This window comes from Zingiber officinale, chromosome 7A (assembly GCF_018446385.1).
Source record: "Zingiber officinale cultivar Zhangliang chromosome 7A, Zo_v1.1, whole genome shotgun sequence".
Taxonomy (NCBI): domain Eukaryota; kingdom Viridiplantae; phylum Streptophyta; class Magnoliopsida; order Zingiberales; family Zingiberaceae; genus Zingiber; species Zingiber officinale.
In genome coordinates, this window is record NC_055998.1 from 2,047,630 (window position 1) to 2,065,485 (window position 17,856).

The 17,856-nt window shown below is 33.5% G+C and overlaps 1 protein-coding gene across 2 annotated transcripts; it reads right to left on the reverse strand.

Moving 5' to 3' along the window:
• Positions 1–7,460: 7,460 nt before the first annotated feature.
• LOC122000721 (bifunctional purine biosynthesis protein PurH-like) lies at positions 7,461–13,383 on the reverse strand. 2 transcript variants are annotated; one of them, XM_042555157.1, is made up of 13 exons: positions 13,135–13,383; positions 12,871–12,990; positions 12,680–12,788; positions 12,373–12,451; positions 11,991–12,087; positions 11,054–11,156; positions 10,797–10,888; positions 10,531–10,708; positions 9,708–9,865; positions 8,792–9,001; positions 8,326–8,673; positions 7,970–8,096; positions 7,461–7,780 (listed from the first exon to the last, which is right to left on the reverse strand). In XM_042555157.1, the coding sequence occupies exons 2-13, from the start codon at positions 12,985–12,987 to the stop codon at positions 7,629–7,631; spliced, it is 1,770 nt and encodes a 589-aa protein (XP_042411091.1). In that variant the 5' UTR covers positions 12,988–12,990; positions 13,135–13,383; the 3' UTR covers positions 7,461–7,628. The 2 variants fall into 2 exon arrangements, with proteins under 2 accessions (XP_042411091.1, XP_042411090.1); XM_042555156.1 differs by having other exon boundaries at positions 10,791–10,888.
• Between the last annotated feature and the right edge of the window lie 4,473 nt (positions 13,384–17,856).

Below are 17,856 nucleotides of genomic sequence, written 5' to 3' on the forward strand. Positions count from 1 at the left end.
ACAAGAAACAACACTTGTGCGCTTTTAGTTTTCTGTTTAGCTTTGTTTATATGCATTCATTGCTATAAAGAGGCTTCTCCGTCTGAAGGAGATTTTAGTGCGCTTTAATTTTCTTGGATTAACAACCTCCCCGGTTGTAACCAAGTAAATTCTTGAAGCCTCTTTCTTTTTAGTTTCTTTATTATTCTTTTATGCAAGTGTTTATTTTAATTAAGCTATAAGTTCGAGAAAGGTTGTTTGTTCTTGATTTTGTACATGGACTATTCACCCCCCCCCTCCCCCCTCTAGTCGGCCGCCAAGGGTCCTAACAAGAATCAACTAAGACAGCTCAATGTGGGCTTAATATGAACCATGGGCCTGATATGGTTCCATATCAGGTCTATGTTGGACCTGATTTATCTCATGGTGGAGGTTATCTTTTAGATAATTCTTATTTTCTTTTGAGTTTAGTTGAGATTGTTATATAATATTTTGTCAACTTTAGTTGATATAATGTAACAAAGGTTTAATGGGGAGCAATAAAATAAGCGAGAGAGTCGGAAGGACAAACAACAAGATCAAAGCACGCTCATAGTATCTACAAATTGTTCACCTTCGCAGGCTCCACAAATTGTGTCTTAATGATGTTGGGTTCGCTTGGTGCCACAGGAAATGGAGTTTCTCTACCACTTATGATGGTGCTCTTTGGAAATTTGATCTAGTCCTTTGGAGGAGCTTCAACTGGACATGATGTGCTTCATAAAGTCTCTAAGGTATGTGCATTACAACACCTTTTTAGCATTCTATTTCACGATTGGTTCCTCAAAAATACTTAATAGTTAAGAATGAAGTTTGTTGGAAAAAAGAATGTTTGATAGCCATGGATCTGATTGCATATAGGTATCACTGGAATTTTTCTACCTAGTAATTGGAGCAGGCATTGTATCTTTTCTTAGTATGAATATTTACTTGACTCCCTATTAAACCTCTGTTACATCATATCCACTAAAGTTGACAAAATATGGTATAACAATCTCAACCAAACTCAAAAGAAAACAAGAATTATTAAAAGACAATCTCCACCATGAGATAAATCAAGCTCAATGTAGGTCGTTGGGCCTAATATGGAACCATATCAGGACCACGTTAGGTTGTTTTAGCTTATTTTTCCTATAACATTTCAACACCTCCGGACAAGCCAAAATATGCAATGGAAAGCACCATTAGACTCTTTGCCGGCTTAGAAATCCACAGGACCTAAAATGGGTCCAATCTGAGATCTTTAGGTCCATTAATGGGTTTTGACTGAAATCCACTGATGGACTTAGAGACCACATATTTCATCCATTTCAGTTTTTATGGATTTATGAGGTTCTAAGGAGTCAAAATATGTTATCCATTATTTATTTTGACTTCTTGATATAATAAAGAAAAATCTATAAAAATCTCCATATTTATGGTCTGGTAATTCTTATCCTTGCTCGTGTATGTTTACTGTTTTGTGATTCTTCCTCAAAGTTTGTCAGTGAAAGAGGATCAACACCTTATGCTCCTCATCTATGTCTGCTAACTTTGGATAGCCAATAAAAGAGTCTAAAATGAACCAAAGATGTCAGTCTAAAGAAGAATTCAATAACATTACATCCATTTTCTTTCCTTTCATATGTTGGATTGGTAGCATTACATTGTTCTATCTCTATATCTTCTCAAAGTCGTCATGTAGTCATATCGATTTCCTAATTTTTTTTACACAAGTCTTACTTCTTTAGCATCAGGTATTAGAATGAATAATTCAAATGGCATGTAAAGTACAATCAAGATAATTTGAAACTACTTTATGCTAATCACTTTGCAGAGAGACTACTTTAGCAAATGTTGCTTTAGTTGTGTTGCTAAAAAATTGTGTAGCAGAATAGATCTGTTCACTTTCATCCCTGGTTAGAGTAATAGTCAATATGTTATTGGAAGATGAACAGGAACACTGATAATTGATCTACAATCCTAGTCAATAAGCATTGAGTAGTTGTCGAGATTTGATAGGGGAAAAGAACCAATTTCTGATATATGTTTAAGGTCCAACGTGAAGATTTTTACATATTCTTTATTATTATATTATAACATCTCTGAGAAGTCAAAATAAACAATAGATAGCATATTTAGACTCATTGAAACCTCATAAGTCCATAGAAATTAAAATGGGTGCAATCTGAGGTCTCTAAGTCCATAAGTAGATTTCGGCCGAAATCCACTAATGGACCTAGAGACCTCAGATTGGACCCATTTCAAATCTTGTGGATTTCTGAGCCTGCAAAGAGTCTAATGGTACCGTCCATTGCATATTTTGGCTTGTCCGGAGGTGTTAAAATATTATAGGAAAAATTAGCTAAAACAACCCAACGTGGTCCTGATATGGTTAATATCAGGCCCAAGTTGGGCTTGATATGGTTAATATCAGGTCCAACGACCTAGATTGGGCTTGATTTATCTCATGGTGAAAATTATCTTTTAATAATTCTTATTTTCTTTTAAATTTGGTGGAGATTGTTATACCATATTTTATGAACTTTAGTGGATATGATGTAATAGAGGTTTAATGGGGAGTGAAGTAAATATTCATACTAAGAAAAGATGCAATGCCTACTCCAATTGCTAGGTAAAAAAATTCCAGTGCTACCTGTATGCAATCAGATACATGGCTATAAAACATTCTTTTTCCCAACAAACTTCATTCTTTAACTATTAATTATTTTTTAGGAACTAATCGTGGAATAGAATGCTAAAAAGGTGATGTAATGCACATACCTTGGAGACTTAATGAAAAACATCATGTCCATTTGAAGCTCCTCCAAAGGACTGGATTAAATTTCCAAAGAGCACCATCATAAGTGATAGAGAAACTCCATTCCCTATGGCACCAAGCGAACCCAACATCATCAAGATGTAATTTGTGGAGTCTGCGAAGGAGAGCAATTTGTAGAAGGGCACTATGAGCATGCTCTGCTCTTATCTTGTTTCTTGTCCTTCCGACTCTCTCGCTTGTTACATTATATCAACTAAAGTTGACAGAATATGGTATAACAATCTCAACCAAACTCAAAAGAAAATAAGAATTATCTAAAAGACAACCTCCATCATGAGATAAATCAGACTCACGTTGGGTTGTTTTAGCTGATTCTTTCGATAATATTTTAACACCTTCGTAGAAGTCAAAATATGCAATGGACGGCACCGTTGGACTCCTTGTAGCCTCAGAAATCCACAGGACATGAAATGAGTCCAATCCGAGGTCTCTCGATCCATAAATAGGTTTTGACTCAAAACTCACTTATGGAACTAGAGACCTCGAATTTAACTCATTTCAGGTCCAGTGGATTTCTGAAGCTGTAAGGAGTCCAATGGTATCATCTATTGCATATTTCGACTTCTTCGAAGGTGTTAAAATATTATCGAAAGAAATACGTTAAACTCTAATCCCGTGGGCCTAATATGATTATCACACTCATATTGAGCCTAATATGGAATCATATCAGACACTCTATGCTTGCATGCATGCATGTATCCTAAAGGGAGAGGAAAGAGAAGAGGGGAGAAAAGAGGAGTATGCGTGCACTATAGAGAGGAAAGTGAAAAGAAATTGCATACATAAAAAAAGGAAAGAAAAGAGACAAATGATTGAGGGGTAGAAGAGGAAAAATAGACAATTAAATGCGTTATTTGGTAAATATTGTACATTTTTTTTGTCAATTCGTAAATCTAAATGCGCCTTTTGATAAATTATTATAATTTAATCTGTCAAATTTTATAATTCTCCACAAATATCAGAAAGTTACAAATGTGTTCCTTAAATATGATAGCCATTCTAATAAGGAATTTTAAAACTTCTAAATATTTAATAAAATTTATAACAAATTTAAATTTATTATAAGATCTAGCACATTCACTAATCAATATCATCAACTAAATTCTTAAGACTCGCTTAATTAAAAAAAATAAACTTTGAATTTTAAATTGTGTAGATCCATATATACGTCAATTTTAGATGACATTAAATGACGAATTAATTTTTTTTAATCATTCAAATCAAAATCAATATATTTTTAAAAATCTCATTAATATATCTATGTTCTCATATTGAATTGAAGATGCTCAATTTAATTCATTATTCTCAATTTACCCTATTAAATTCAGATGTAAGACATAAATATATTAAGGAGGCTTCTACCACGAACATATTAATTTTAATTTGAATTAACAGTTCTCTAAATTTATTAGTAAAAAAGAAAGAGTATTTTGAGAATGCAATTTAAATATTTTGAAACTTAGAGGTATTCAGGGATAATAATAAAATTTATTAACGTGATTCATTAAAGTAAATTGTCGTAAATGTAAATATTAATGCCTCTCACTTAAAAATAATTTTTTTTCTTCCAAATATTATCTTTTTGGATTTAACGTTTAAACGTTAGGGGAAAAGTCACAGATAAAGTAAGTGTGGATTAAAGTAACGCTGGCTGAAGAATAAAACAAGGGTAAATTCTCTAATATTTGAGATTGTTCAAAAGACCCATACAATATTATGATTGTTCGAAAGACGCACACTTTATATTTTTATCACTGAAAAAAATGATTTTTTTCATCTTTTTGCTCTCATTCGTATGCACCTCTTCTCCTATCTCTTTTTTCTTAAATTATATTAAATATTTCTTTTCTGTATATGTATGTAAAAATCACTATATATATACGGATTTTTAAAAATCAACAATCATAATTTAATCGCCAACAAAAAAAAATTGTCCGTTTTCTTTCCTCACGCTCGAGCGTAACATGAATCCAAGAGATTATTTGCCAACTATCATATTAACTTTATCAATATTTGACATGCATTTGGGTAAAACTATTATTTTAGATTTTTAGTAATTTCTATATAATGAATTGCAATTCTTTAAAATTATAAAATTATTTAAATATTTTTAGATGTATTCCTTTTCTAATTATTCATATCTATTCTATTTATAAAAAATAGTTTGTTTATTCTATTTAACCAAATCGGTAACAATTTTATATAAATCGGTTCTAAAACTATGTAATAGGTACCTTTTGAAAATCAATTCTAAAATATTAAAGTATATTTTAAAATAATAAAAGTAGTTTATAGTATCACTTTGTATAAAATGATATTAAAAGTATTTTAATAATTATTATTAGAAGTTAAAGCAATATAAATGATTAATTGTAGCGTTTGATATAAAATCGCTAAAAGTATATAATATCAGTAGTTTCAATATTACTTTTACTAGTTATATCATTAAGAACGATTTTCAATAATAATTTATTTAAATTGAAATTAAAATCATTCAACAAAAATGGTTGCAAAACACTTCTAAAATCTAATACAATAGAAATAATTTAGTTCAAATTAATTTCATTCTTTTAATTTTAAGAGGATAAAATTGTTCCTAATAAATCCCTTCCGCCTATACAAATAATTTTTAGTAGTGGTGGGCACCACGGCCTGACCATGGTTGAAATGCGACATGGGGCAGCATCAACCACAGCCATGGAAAATTCCACGGCATGGCTGCGGTTCTTGCTGTGGTACTCATCTCTTCGACTCCACAACGTAACTTAGAACACGTTGGGGCATGCAAGGGCATGGTTTGGTCATATTTCTCATTGATTAACCCCCTCAAAATTAGCCAGAACTCATCTTTTCTTCCTACAGAATAAAATATATTTAGGGGATGTTTGATTGATGAGTTTAGAAATGAAAGAATCGAATAATAATAAAAGATAGTGTTTAAATTGTGAGTTTGGGAATGACATTTTGAGAATGATTACTAGATTTATGAAAATCAACCAAACTCATATAATTTTGGGTTTCATTTCCATTCCTATTCTCATTCTATCCTACTATCAAACTCATACCCATAGTCATTCCTATCATTTAACCAAACACCCACTTAAATTTGAAAACGTATACTATCAAATTAAGAAGATTTACAATAAAGTTCATAATATCCTTCTGCACATAAAACACGCTAAGAACTCGAATTTAAACATGCAAAGAGTTTTAAAACATCGAGTTCAAGTGCAAAATAAGATGTTAAAACATATATCATCACATGACAAGGGTTTATATATCCAACCTAGACCACACTAGAACTACTGTAATAATTTTTTTATATTACTACATGCATGTTAACTAATGACAATTTTGAGAGTCCATGAAATGCTCTTTTAACATTAACAAGGCATGCCTTAATGGATTGGGTTAGGCCTCCGATGTAGGAACCCCAGACCTTAACCTCAAAACCCACCAAGCCAGGATCCTTCGAGATCCCAATGCCTAGTTTTGTCAAGCTAAGACCTACTGAGATCCCAACACCATAGCTCTGTCGAGTCGAGACCAAGATCTGCTTAGACTCTATGAAGCCGATATCCTCCAAATTGTAATTCCTTTGTTCATTATCTCAGATTCAAGTCAATTGCAATGAAGCCTAAGACCATTCATTCATTGTAATAGAATTTGAACTTTCATATATACAAATACAAGTAACGGAAATTTGATGTGTTTGATAAATTGTACACAATCAAATATAGTCTATGCAGTAGCAAACTAAATAAATATATAAATAATCCTAATGTTAAACACTGAAAATGAAAACTATGAGTATTAATATACTTAAGCTAAACTCATAATTAAAAACTACATACACTATAGAAGATATATTACTATTATTGAAATATATAGGGATGAAAATCTGATATCTAATAAGAAAGATTCATAATTTACTAGTAGATTTGTCTTAATGATGCAAACTTAATATATATCTATCTGATATGAAAAATTAAAAATCTACCAGGAGCTTTCTATTCGCATTAAGAATTGAATTAGCAATTGAAAATGTTACAAATTAACATTTTTAAACAAGAATGATTTGGATTATTATGTCATAATATTGTTATGAAATTGTATTTATAGTGTTTTCGAAATGAATGTTCTACCAACCGCAATGTCATCGATGTTCTATACTAAATGAATGACGCCCGGGGTATGATGTATCGGTAGGACGTTCAAGTTGTCACCCAGATATATCTAACGTTTGGTTTCCAGCTGTGGCGTTTTGTAGAAATTTTTTCTCCAAACAGGACACGCGACCAAGGGATATTGGACTTCGGGATCACCTACTGCGAGCACTTTCCGATTTATCCTAATGACCGATAGAAATATTCCGTGGGGTGGGACTCGTTATCCCAGACTCGACGTTACGTATCACCGTGATGAGCAACGCTACCTAAATGATTAATTAGATGGCATTTGGGAATACAATATGAAATGATTAAATTGCTCAATGAGTAAAATAAATCATTGGATGTAGGATACCGATTAAGTAATAAAAGATAAATCTGTCGGATCAAGAATTTGATCAAGATAAATATCGTCAGTAAATCCTTCTAAATTATTATAAATACGATCCATATGAATGATAAGGGACAACTCAATACAGAATTATACCATCAATACAGGATAACTTAGAAAAACGAAGTCTTTTAATCAGCTAAGCGTCCCAGTTTTGAAAGAATATAAGTTTGATTCGCCATTATTCATTATTTATTAACTTCGACGAGCGGTTAAAGTCTTCCTTTCCTCAGTGCCTGAAATGTCGGACACCGGTGAAGAGAAGAGAAACTCCATATTTATTGCAACAGTCCACGGCTTCTCCATCTCTTTTACTCCCTCCAGGTTGTGCAATCACTCCAATGCCATTCTTGCATGCCTCTTCAACTGCATCATTCAGAGCTGCCAATGCAATAACTTCATGTTAATAATAAACATCCTAACAAAAAATTAAAACCAATCTAGATAATGAAACTAAATAATTAAATCTCAAGTCAATAGTTTGTAAGAGTTGGAGTAAACTTTCTAGCAAACTTAAAATGCATATGCTATGAGCAATCGAGCAACCTCTATGTCAACTTAAGTTCTTACCAAAAGGAAAGAAAGCGTCACTAGCCAATGCAGCCCCTTTTGCCGCTTCTCCAGCCTTTCTAAAGGCAATCCTCAGGCTTTCCCGCCTATTCGGCTGTCCGCTACCCATTCCCAACATGCAATTATTCTGCCAAAAAAAAAATCACTTAAAGCTTCTACTGGATGATCAATATAAACCAAGGCAACAAATTATAAGATGAAGAAATATTATTACCATGCCGACTACTGGCAGTGCACTAGTGATCTACTTTAAGATTAATAATAAATCAAGCTACTAATTCAATAATTGCAACCAAACAAGCAAGTCAATGAATTACCATTAGAGTAGACACTATTGGAGTGGAGAAGAAAACTACCTTAGCTATTACAATGGCATTACTCTTTACATGTTTGACACAAAGCCAAGCAAACTCGGCATCATGAAGCTCAGTCTCCTCCGGAACTCTTTCAGACATCACTGAGAATTTGATATCATCTGGTGTTAAGTCATCAGACTCCTGGACTAACCAGCCACCACTAATCCGTCTAAATGAGACAACCCCTTTTTCACTTTTCTTCACCTCAAGAATCCTCAAATCCTTAGACTTCCCTTTAAGGATTTCAAGTCCTTTTTCAGTGTATCCAGGTGCAACTACAATCTCATAAAACATTGACTTAGCAGTGTTTATTGGATTCATGTATTCCCTGAGCTCCTTCGCGAGGTCCTAGAAATGTGATTTCAAAAGATGAATTGAAAGGAAAAATAGAAGATTATATGATTCAGTTGTGTTGCAGATAACTAAAATCTAAAGCAGTCGTAATCTGCATGTCTATTTTTCTTACCTCATTCATCGTTGTGTTGAAAGCAACAATGCTGCCATAAGCACTGACAGGATCAGCCTTTACAGCCAATCTGTATGCTTCGAGAATATCTTGCCGGGATGCTACCCCACAAGGATTTGTGTGCTTGACAGTCACACAAGTAGGGTTCTTGAATTCTGAAACACAATTCCAAGCAGCCTCTGCATCCAAGTAATTGTTGTATGACATTTCCTGAACCAATGGAGATGAAAAAAAGATGATAACTAAAGCATCCACAAGGCAAACAAAATAATAAGAAAAATATGGCCTGAAAATTAAAGGGTGGGTGATAAGATGAACATAAATTATGAACTTACATGTGTAAGAAACTAAAAATTAGGGCATCTTGCTATTAGCTATAAAATATATATCTAAAAAATAATCTATGTCACAATGTTCTTGGAGTTGTAACTTCACAACAATAGTATCACCCAAAGCAACAATTTTATGAAAAAGATAAGACTTTTTAAGTACTAGGATTTTTTTTTTTGCAAGTAAATAAAAAAAAATGAAACATGCCATATAAAATTCAACTATTTTGGACAATCAGTCTGCAACATCCCTTTACAAGTGTATATATACCAAATGGATTGTGACAAAATTGAAAAATAAATAACAATGCAACTATGATTACTCACCCTCGCGCACCTATCATGTTTAGGCAAGGCATCCACATACTCAAAATATTTAACAATAACACTGTCGAAACCACTTAAGCAACTATCTGTTGAGCCGCAATACCAAGGGTTTTATTAATTGGTAAAACTAAGTTAAAAATAAAGAAAACAAATATTGATAAAGACCATAATAGTAAATCAAATAAATGGGTTTAACCATATTCTATGCAATAGGATATAAATAAAAAGTTAAATTGCCACATCCAATAAGTTCCTCTGACCTTCCCATGATGTTGTATAGCATTGGCAATGCCACCTGCATTGGCTAGAGATATACTCTTATCAATGTACAACGCAGCTTTCTGATGAGGATTTTCGCCGCATCTAAGGGAGGATTTTAGTGAAAGGGGCATCATGAGACTGGGAGGAAACTTATATCCTGAAAGAAAATTGCAAAAGAAGCCAAAATCAGGGTTAAAATTAATAATATCATAAAGATATCTGTAAATTTGGAGAATTGTGTTTTGCCCTAGCCCCACTCTAAAGTTTTCATATCACAATTTAACCCCGCATATTTTTTATTTGTTATCAAAATACTCCACCCATTATCTCCAAGATGTATATCAACTTAATTGTGTCTCATAAAAGTCCTAACATTGGTTTGTAAATCTAAAAGTGGCATAGACTATTTTCAATGCGGCTTACACCCTAAAACTTGGAACTATATTTGCACAATTTTACTGCAAGATAAATTGCAAATCATCTTATGACAGAATTAAATTATGAGAGGCCATAGATTTTGTTTTAGGTATCTAGCTTCAATACAAATTGTAACATGAGTCTGTGGCTCCAAAAATGTTAAAAGAAACTTGAATTTATAGGGCGCAAAATGATTTATAAAACAGATCGCGCCCTAGAGATAATACAAAAATTACAAACATAAAGGATTTAATCGAGCGAGCTATTTGGACAGCAGTTCAAAACTATAGGAGCAAAATAACAATTCCGAGACTAAAGGAGTCATTTCAGAAAAAGAACAAACTAAAAGGGAAAAATGAAATTTTCTCTAAAGTTTATAACACTTAAATGATGAACAATGCTTACCATTCTCTGTTTGCTTCCACCGCCACTCTAATATTGCTGATTCATAAGATGCAACATGTCGAAAAGCCTTCAATGCCAATTTATCACGAAAGTTTTGGTCATCTTGTTTTCCTTTCAGAAAGTCTAAGACAGCAGGATAGTCATCATGGTCAACGACAACCAAGGCATTTGTGTGATTCTACAAAAATAAAGACATCATCCTTGTGACTGTAAAAAAATAAGCAATTAAGCAATTTCAAATAGTCTGTTGATGCTAAAACCTTAACTGCATCACAAATCAAGGTATGGCCATCACTGTTAATATTCTCAATTCCATCCTCAAAATTGTACAAGTTCACCACCAATATATCAAATGTACCTGAGGAAATATCAAGGAAGACTTACATCACAAATTTAATAATTTTTTATCCCGAGTATTATTACTTTCAACCGCTAAAAAATCTCGAATAAAATAATGATCTAAAAGAGCATATACAAATAGATTCTTGAACAAAACAATTGTGAAGATAGCTAGATAGCATACCAATGCCATGCCTGCTTAAAGAATCCATATGGTCACTATGATCTCTACAAGCAAGAATACCACCATGTATTTTCAGTTGTAAAGTTGTCGCACAACCATCCAGCTGTAATAGAAATCAAATTGTTTAAGTGAGACATTATAGAGTTATACGAAGAAAAGTAACCAAAGAATATCGAGCATACTTCAAGATAAGACCAAAATTCAAAGAAACTCTTCTAAAGAGATGATTATAACACAAAACAAAAGCAACTCGACGCATGAAGCTTCAGCCATTAACTTACTTTTCTTAATAAGTTGTTTCTGTGATTAAAACCTGTGATATTGTCACACGACAATAATTTTACCGTTGCATCAAGGCTCCCCTTCAGATGATTATAACACAACATATAATAATAATAATAATAATAATAATAATAAAGTTACTCACTCTAGTAGATCTTATAATGCAAGAAAGCTCACAATTATCCATGTTACCTCATATAATGAGTCAAGACAAAAGAATCTCTAATATAAAAGTGTAATTTTGAAGTTGTGCCAATGTCAAGAGTTTCATTTTACAAATTTTAAAGCTTTTCAAATATTCCGTCTCTAAAACAATCGCTAGTGCATTTAGAGACTGAAAATCAGTCTCTAAAATGTGTTTTTCTTGTAGTTATTCACTTCTCCACCCTCTAAACACTCATAACTAATTAACAACTGTAATGTAGGTAAGGAACAATAGTAGCAAACACCTGTAATGTAGGTAAGGAACAATAATGAAGGTAAACTCATTGGCGTCAAACAACTGTAATTAGGTTTGCAAACACCTTCAAAAAAGAAATAGTAGCAAAACAAACCACAAAATCAAGTTACACATGATACCAAAAAGGTGCAAGCCTGTAGAGTTTCAATCGAGTTTAGGAAGAAGCACAAGGACGATAAAAATATATATATATACCATCTCTGGGAAATGGGTGATCTCTTCAACTTTAGTCACAGAGATACCAGCTTCTTCTAAAGCAGATGATGTTCCACCAGTTGAGACAATAGCATACCTACATTACAAGATAAGTTTTTCTCAAAACTAGGCCAATACAAAATATACAAAAATGTTGATGGTTATTCTGTCATGCTCCTAGCTTTCAACTGATTAGAAATCTAGGATAGTTTGGTGGTAAATTTTTCAGAAAGAAATTGACTAATGAATGTCTAATTGGCAAAAATGGCTTGAATCCAACTTGTATCTTCTGAGATACTTTGTTGAACTGAAGAACAGATAAAGAACAATTAAATTCTGGCATGCAAGACAAATATTATTTTTTAAAAAATGTTTAACTCACCCTAAACCTTGGAGTCCACGACCAAGAAAAGCTAAATCTCGCTTATTTGACAATGATATCAATGCTCGCTTTTGTCCTCCTAGAAAATTAAGAAACACTAGCTCATAGCACGAAGCAATTGAGTCACTAATATATCTAATCCAATGCATTGGCATATCATCAGAAGTAGAACCGAACTTAAGTAATAGTAGAATCAGATTTAAGTAACTGTCTATCGACAATATGTATAGGAGCTAAGATCTCCAGTTTAAAACTTCACGCTATTTTGCTAAAAAAAAAAACAAATAAAATAGAAAGTGAACATTACCACACGACAAAGAAGAAGAGACCTCCGTCTCCATTTGCGCCCTGACCCTGACTACGCCGGACATCACGGGAGAAAGCGGACGGGCAACAAAAGAAGGCAATATGTGATCCTGTTGCCAGAAACAAATAAAAATTAAAAAAGTGACATTTAGGCCAAAAAGACGAACGAATTGAGTGACTTATATATATTACTTGGACTGCATGCTTGAGCCTCCGACGGTGACAATAGATGAAACATCGAGCGGATAAGGCGGTGGCATTAGTGACGCTTGCGGTGACAGGAGCAGGGGAGTGGTAGAGAGAATTCATGCCCTAATCAATAATTAATTAAAGACAATTAAAATTAATCAAATGACTAATTATCCATCAATTAGATTAATCAAATAGTTAATTAACCCTAATTCAATTAATCTAATTAATTAACCAAATTACAGTTATCAATTAAGTCATCCTCACCGATGCAGGTTGACTGCGGACAGCGCGCGTTGCTGGAGATTGGCCACGGCCGGATGTCGGAGTGTGTGCAGGAAGCGGTGGCGGTTGACGGAGGCTGACAGTGGTGGTGGCTCGCCCGCGGGGGCAGAGTGGTTCCTTCGCGCGGATGGCGTGGGCGTCGAGTGAGCGAGCAAGGCGGCGGGTGGTGGCAAGGGCGCACGATCGCGAGATCACGAACGGCGCAGCGCGTTATTTAAAACTATACGGATTTTAATTAAAACCTTATGACATCAATTCCTAGGTATAAATATTGGAATTTAAAACAGACTCGGTCAAACACTTATACCGAAATTATTTTTATTTTTTAAAATAATTCCGAACCGAATAATTTATATTTATATTATTTTATTTCATTTTACTTTATTTTATTTTATTTATTTATCTCCTATATAATAATAATTACCATGACTATTATTTTATCATCATTAAATTTTTTTCTATATAACAAAGCCAATTTTAATTTGGAAGAGTGGAACTACCGTTCATAAACTTAGCGCTTAAGTGGAATACAAGTAGGGCTGTAAATGAACCAAGCGTTCGTGAACAAGCTTGGTGTTCGGCTTGGTAAGACCTTGTTTATGTTCGTTCAATATACATTAGATTAATTAAACAAACAAGCTTGAACAGCTCGTTAAGCTAAACAAACAAGCTTGAACACATATGTGTTCAGCTCGTTAACGTTCGTGAACAACGTTCGTGAACAATGTTCGTGAACAACGTTCGTGAACAATGTTCACGAACAATATTATTAATAAAATTCTTTTCAATATGCTAAATAAATAATAAAATAAAATAAATAAATTTAAATTATCAATCTTAATAACCAATCAAACAATTAAAAGTTTCAAATAATCAAACAAGCTTGAATTGAGAGCTTGATAACATATAAACGAACCAAGCTCAAACCAAGCTCAAGCCAAGCTCGAACCAAGCTCAAGCCAAGCTCGAATTGAGAGCTTGATAACATCTAAACGAACCAAGCTCAAGCCAAGCTTCAAACAAGCTCAAGCTCATAAAAAATAAACCAAGCCAAGCTTGAACACTCATTTCAAAAGCTTGGTTCATTTTAAGCTCGGCTCGGCTTGGCTCGGTTATCTTATCAAACAAGCTTGAACACCCCAAAGCTCGGCTCGGCTCGGCTTGTTTACAGCCCTAAATACAAGTGTGCAGTGAATTATACGGATTTTTTCCCATGATAAACTCGGTTAATCAGTATGATTTGATTGAATTTTTCAATGGATTACATGATAAATTAAAAATTACTCATGATAGATGATATAGTAGTATTCTTTAGTTGTACATCTCATCTCATCTCATCTCATCTCAGTTGAAAGAAAAATTTATATAAAATTTAAATATATAATATGGTAAAAGATAATTCATTTGTCCAGTACCTCCTTCAATCTGTTTTTAAGTTTACACGGAAAAAATAAATCACATGTGGTTACTAACCATTAGCACAATGGCCAAGGCATGAGGGAAGATATGCTCGGACGCATCGAGTTTCGATCACATGACCTAATATGACAGCATCTTATATCTCAACTATCACACCGTCCCGAGGGGATAAATTTAAAGTTATAATTTGACAAAAGGCGATTCACTTGCCATTAATGTCTCCGTCAATCCGTCCCTGAGCCAACACGGAAGAGGTAAATCACAGGTGACTACTAGCTATTAGTGCAAGTGGGCAAGACATGGGGAATGACATGCTCAGACACATTAAGTTTTAACCCAGGACCTCATATGGAAACTTAAAGTTATAATAATAATAATAATAATAATAATAAAATCTAGTTAGCCTCATTAAACACTTGCAGCAGACGGTTAAGAAGTCTAGTTTCCTTTGGTTGCGCCTTTCATTTGGATGAAAAATTTCTAAAAATTTGCCATAGTAGAGGATTAATGAAACATTATAATGTGGCAAAAGGTGATTCGCTCCCCCCTAGCCCTCGCTAATCTGTCCTTAGGCCAACACGAAAGAGGTAAATCACGGATATCTACTAGCCATTAGTATAGGTGATAAGGCATGGAAGAAGACATGCTTAGACATGCCGAATTTTGACTCCAAAATCTCATATAAATTATATCCTATGTTTTAACTATCGTACCATCTCGAGGAGACTAATGAAACATTATAATTATGATAAAAGATGATTCACTTGTCTCAGCACTAATGGAACATTATAATAGACATGCGGCAAGAGGGTTAATGGAACATTTTGATTATTTAATAAAAAGGGTGTCCTTGACAATTTCAATAAAAGGGGACGTCTTTTTTATGTTTTTTCGATTGAAATTTGAGAATCATGATACACACACAGCTAGGGGCCACAATAGAACCATCAGCCTGCAACATCATGATCCTTTTTATCCGCAATATACTTCTTCATCGATGATATCGGGGTGTCTCTCTCCTTATTTTTAGAGTTAATTAGAATTCTATTAGAATTAATTTGAGTAAAGGTCAATTATAATTTTTTTATTAGATAAAATAAAAACTTACTTGTTGTTTTAGAAAAAAAAAATGATTAGGGTTTACATCGAATCATATTAAAGTTTAGACAGGCCCTGTTATCAATCTATAAATAGGGTATAAAAAATTGTTTAAATAAGATTGTAACGAAAGTTGTGATTAATTGTATATATGATCAAATAGATTTGTACAAATTCCTAATCTCATCTTTCAATTTTCTCCTTTGAATCAACACGACATGATGATCAAGTCGTATTGTCGAGATATGATATCAAACAAATTATCAAACCATTCTACACTAATATAGTATAGACTTGGTCATAAATAGTATAACTGATAAACAATAGTTTTAGGATCAATTTATTTGAAAATGAGATTTGGATTTCTAATCTAATATACTTGCAATTCAAATGAAAAATAATCACCACTAACATTCAAATGATCAATTAAAGCATTGTAGAAATAAAAAGAAACATGGCAGAAATTGAAAGCAATGCAAGAAGTAATAAACTAAATTGCATTAACCAAATCAAGGTAAGAGGAATTTAATCAAACATGTACCAAACACTAACAATTAAAGCTACTAGCACTATAACTAAATTATTGCTCCCATGAGGATAAGTGAGGTGGTAAGTGAATAGAGATTTAAAGTGAATAGAGATTTATCATTTAAGGTCGAGGGGTTGAATATCGAGACTGGTAGAGGCGTAAATCCAATTATCTCCGCCATCATCATGATTTACCTCTTCTGTGTTGATCATGGGCGAGCTAGAGTTATATACAGACAGTAACCATTGCATATGTATATAATATGTATGTTTGTATATGCTTGTGACATGTTGAGTATGAATGTGATATGTTTATTGCATATACATATGACATGTTTGTGCTTATTTGTTATACATTGTTATATGTTGCTCATGTTATTATGGGCAGTATTGTTGCTGATGTTTATTTATGTTGGACAATCTGCTGGAGATTTTAGAGAATTAGCTGAATTAAAATTACACCAAATCAAATTCAACTTATCTGTCGAGATGATCTGAGCAGAAAATCTCAGGCTACTAGCGGAGTTAATTTATGCTAAGTGTTGAGTGATGACTGCCGAGTTCACCAAAGTCAGAGTGCAGAGTTAGGAGAGAAGTCACCCGATTGCTAAGTCTGAATGGGTTTTCGAGGGTTTAAAAATTGAGAGGTCGAGATCCGCGTTCAACACAGTCTCCTTAAAACATATTCACCCACCTCCGGTGGTACTGTGAGGTTGACTTTGGGTCGTCTGTTTCTCAGGATATAATGGTGAACCATATATCTCCATCAAGCACTAGTGGTCACGGTGAATTGAATAAATACCCAAATGTTATCACCAGTATTGTTCTGATCAAGAGATACACAACAAAGAGGAAGAGAGAAAGAGAGGGGGGGTGGGGGGGAATTCTCCTTTTTTCCCTTATGTTTTTTCCTCTCATGCTCAAGGCCTTTTATAGGGTGCCTTATGACGTTTTTTTTTATTTGCTAAAAAACACCACATGCATTATATTAATGTGTGTTTCTTATTAATCACATTAAGCGTTAATGCATTATATTTGTGCAAAAGAATAATTTAGGTGGCAAAATATCAATTAATTTGTTTGGGTGCACAGAGGTCGTGCTCGCACACGAACCAGCTTGGTTCAGGACAAATCTGGGCCCTAGATATACACCCCCCCTACGCACTCATATGTGAGAGAGAGTCTCTTCTCATGCATTTATTCACAACGTACATTCTTGTAAAATAATATAAACAAACCATCAAACCTTGAAATTTTCAATGTGAGACTAAAGTCCCACACACAAAAAAGCCTCCTTCATCTATTCCACCACTTTCCATTCATATTTGTCCAACAATCCTTCACATGAATGGAATAGGGTATGTGATAGCATTTAACAGTTGAGTCAGTATAAGATAAGTAGGTTTTATCCTTTGAACATTCCCTTATGAAGATATGTTTGCTTACTAGCTAACAGTAGATATGATGTCCTTAAACTGTTTTACCGTCATTGTAAGCATTGACATATCTCACCAAGGACTCTCCCTGATATATCTCAGTTCTTATGAGTGTGTCCATTCTTGGCCATGGACACACTTGTAACGCTCGAAAATTCTCAAAACTATTTTAGAAATATTCTACGATTTTTCTGGAATTTTAGAATATTTTATGGAATTTTTA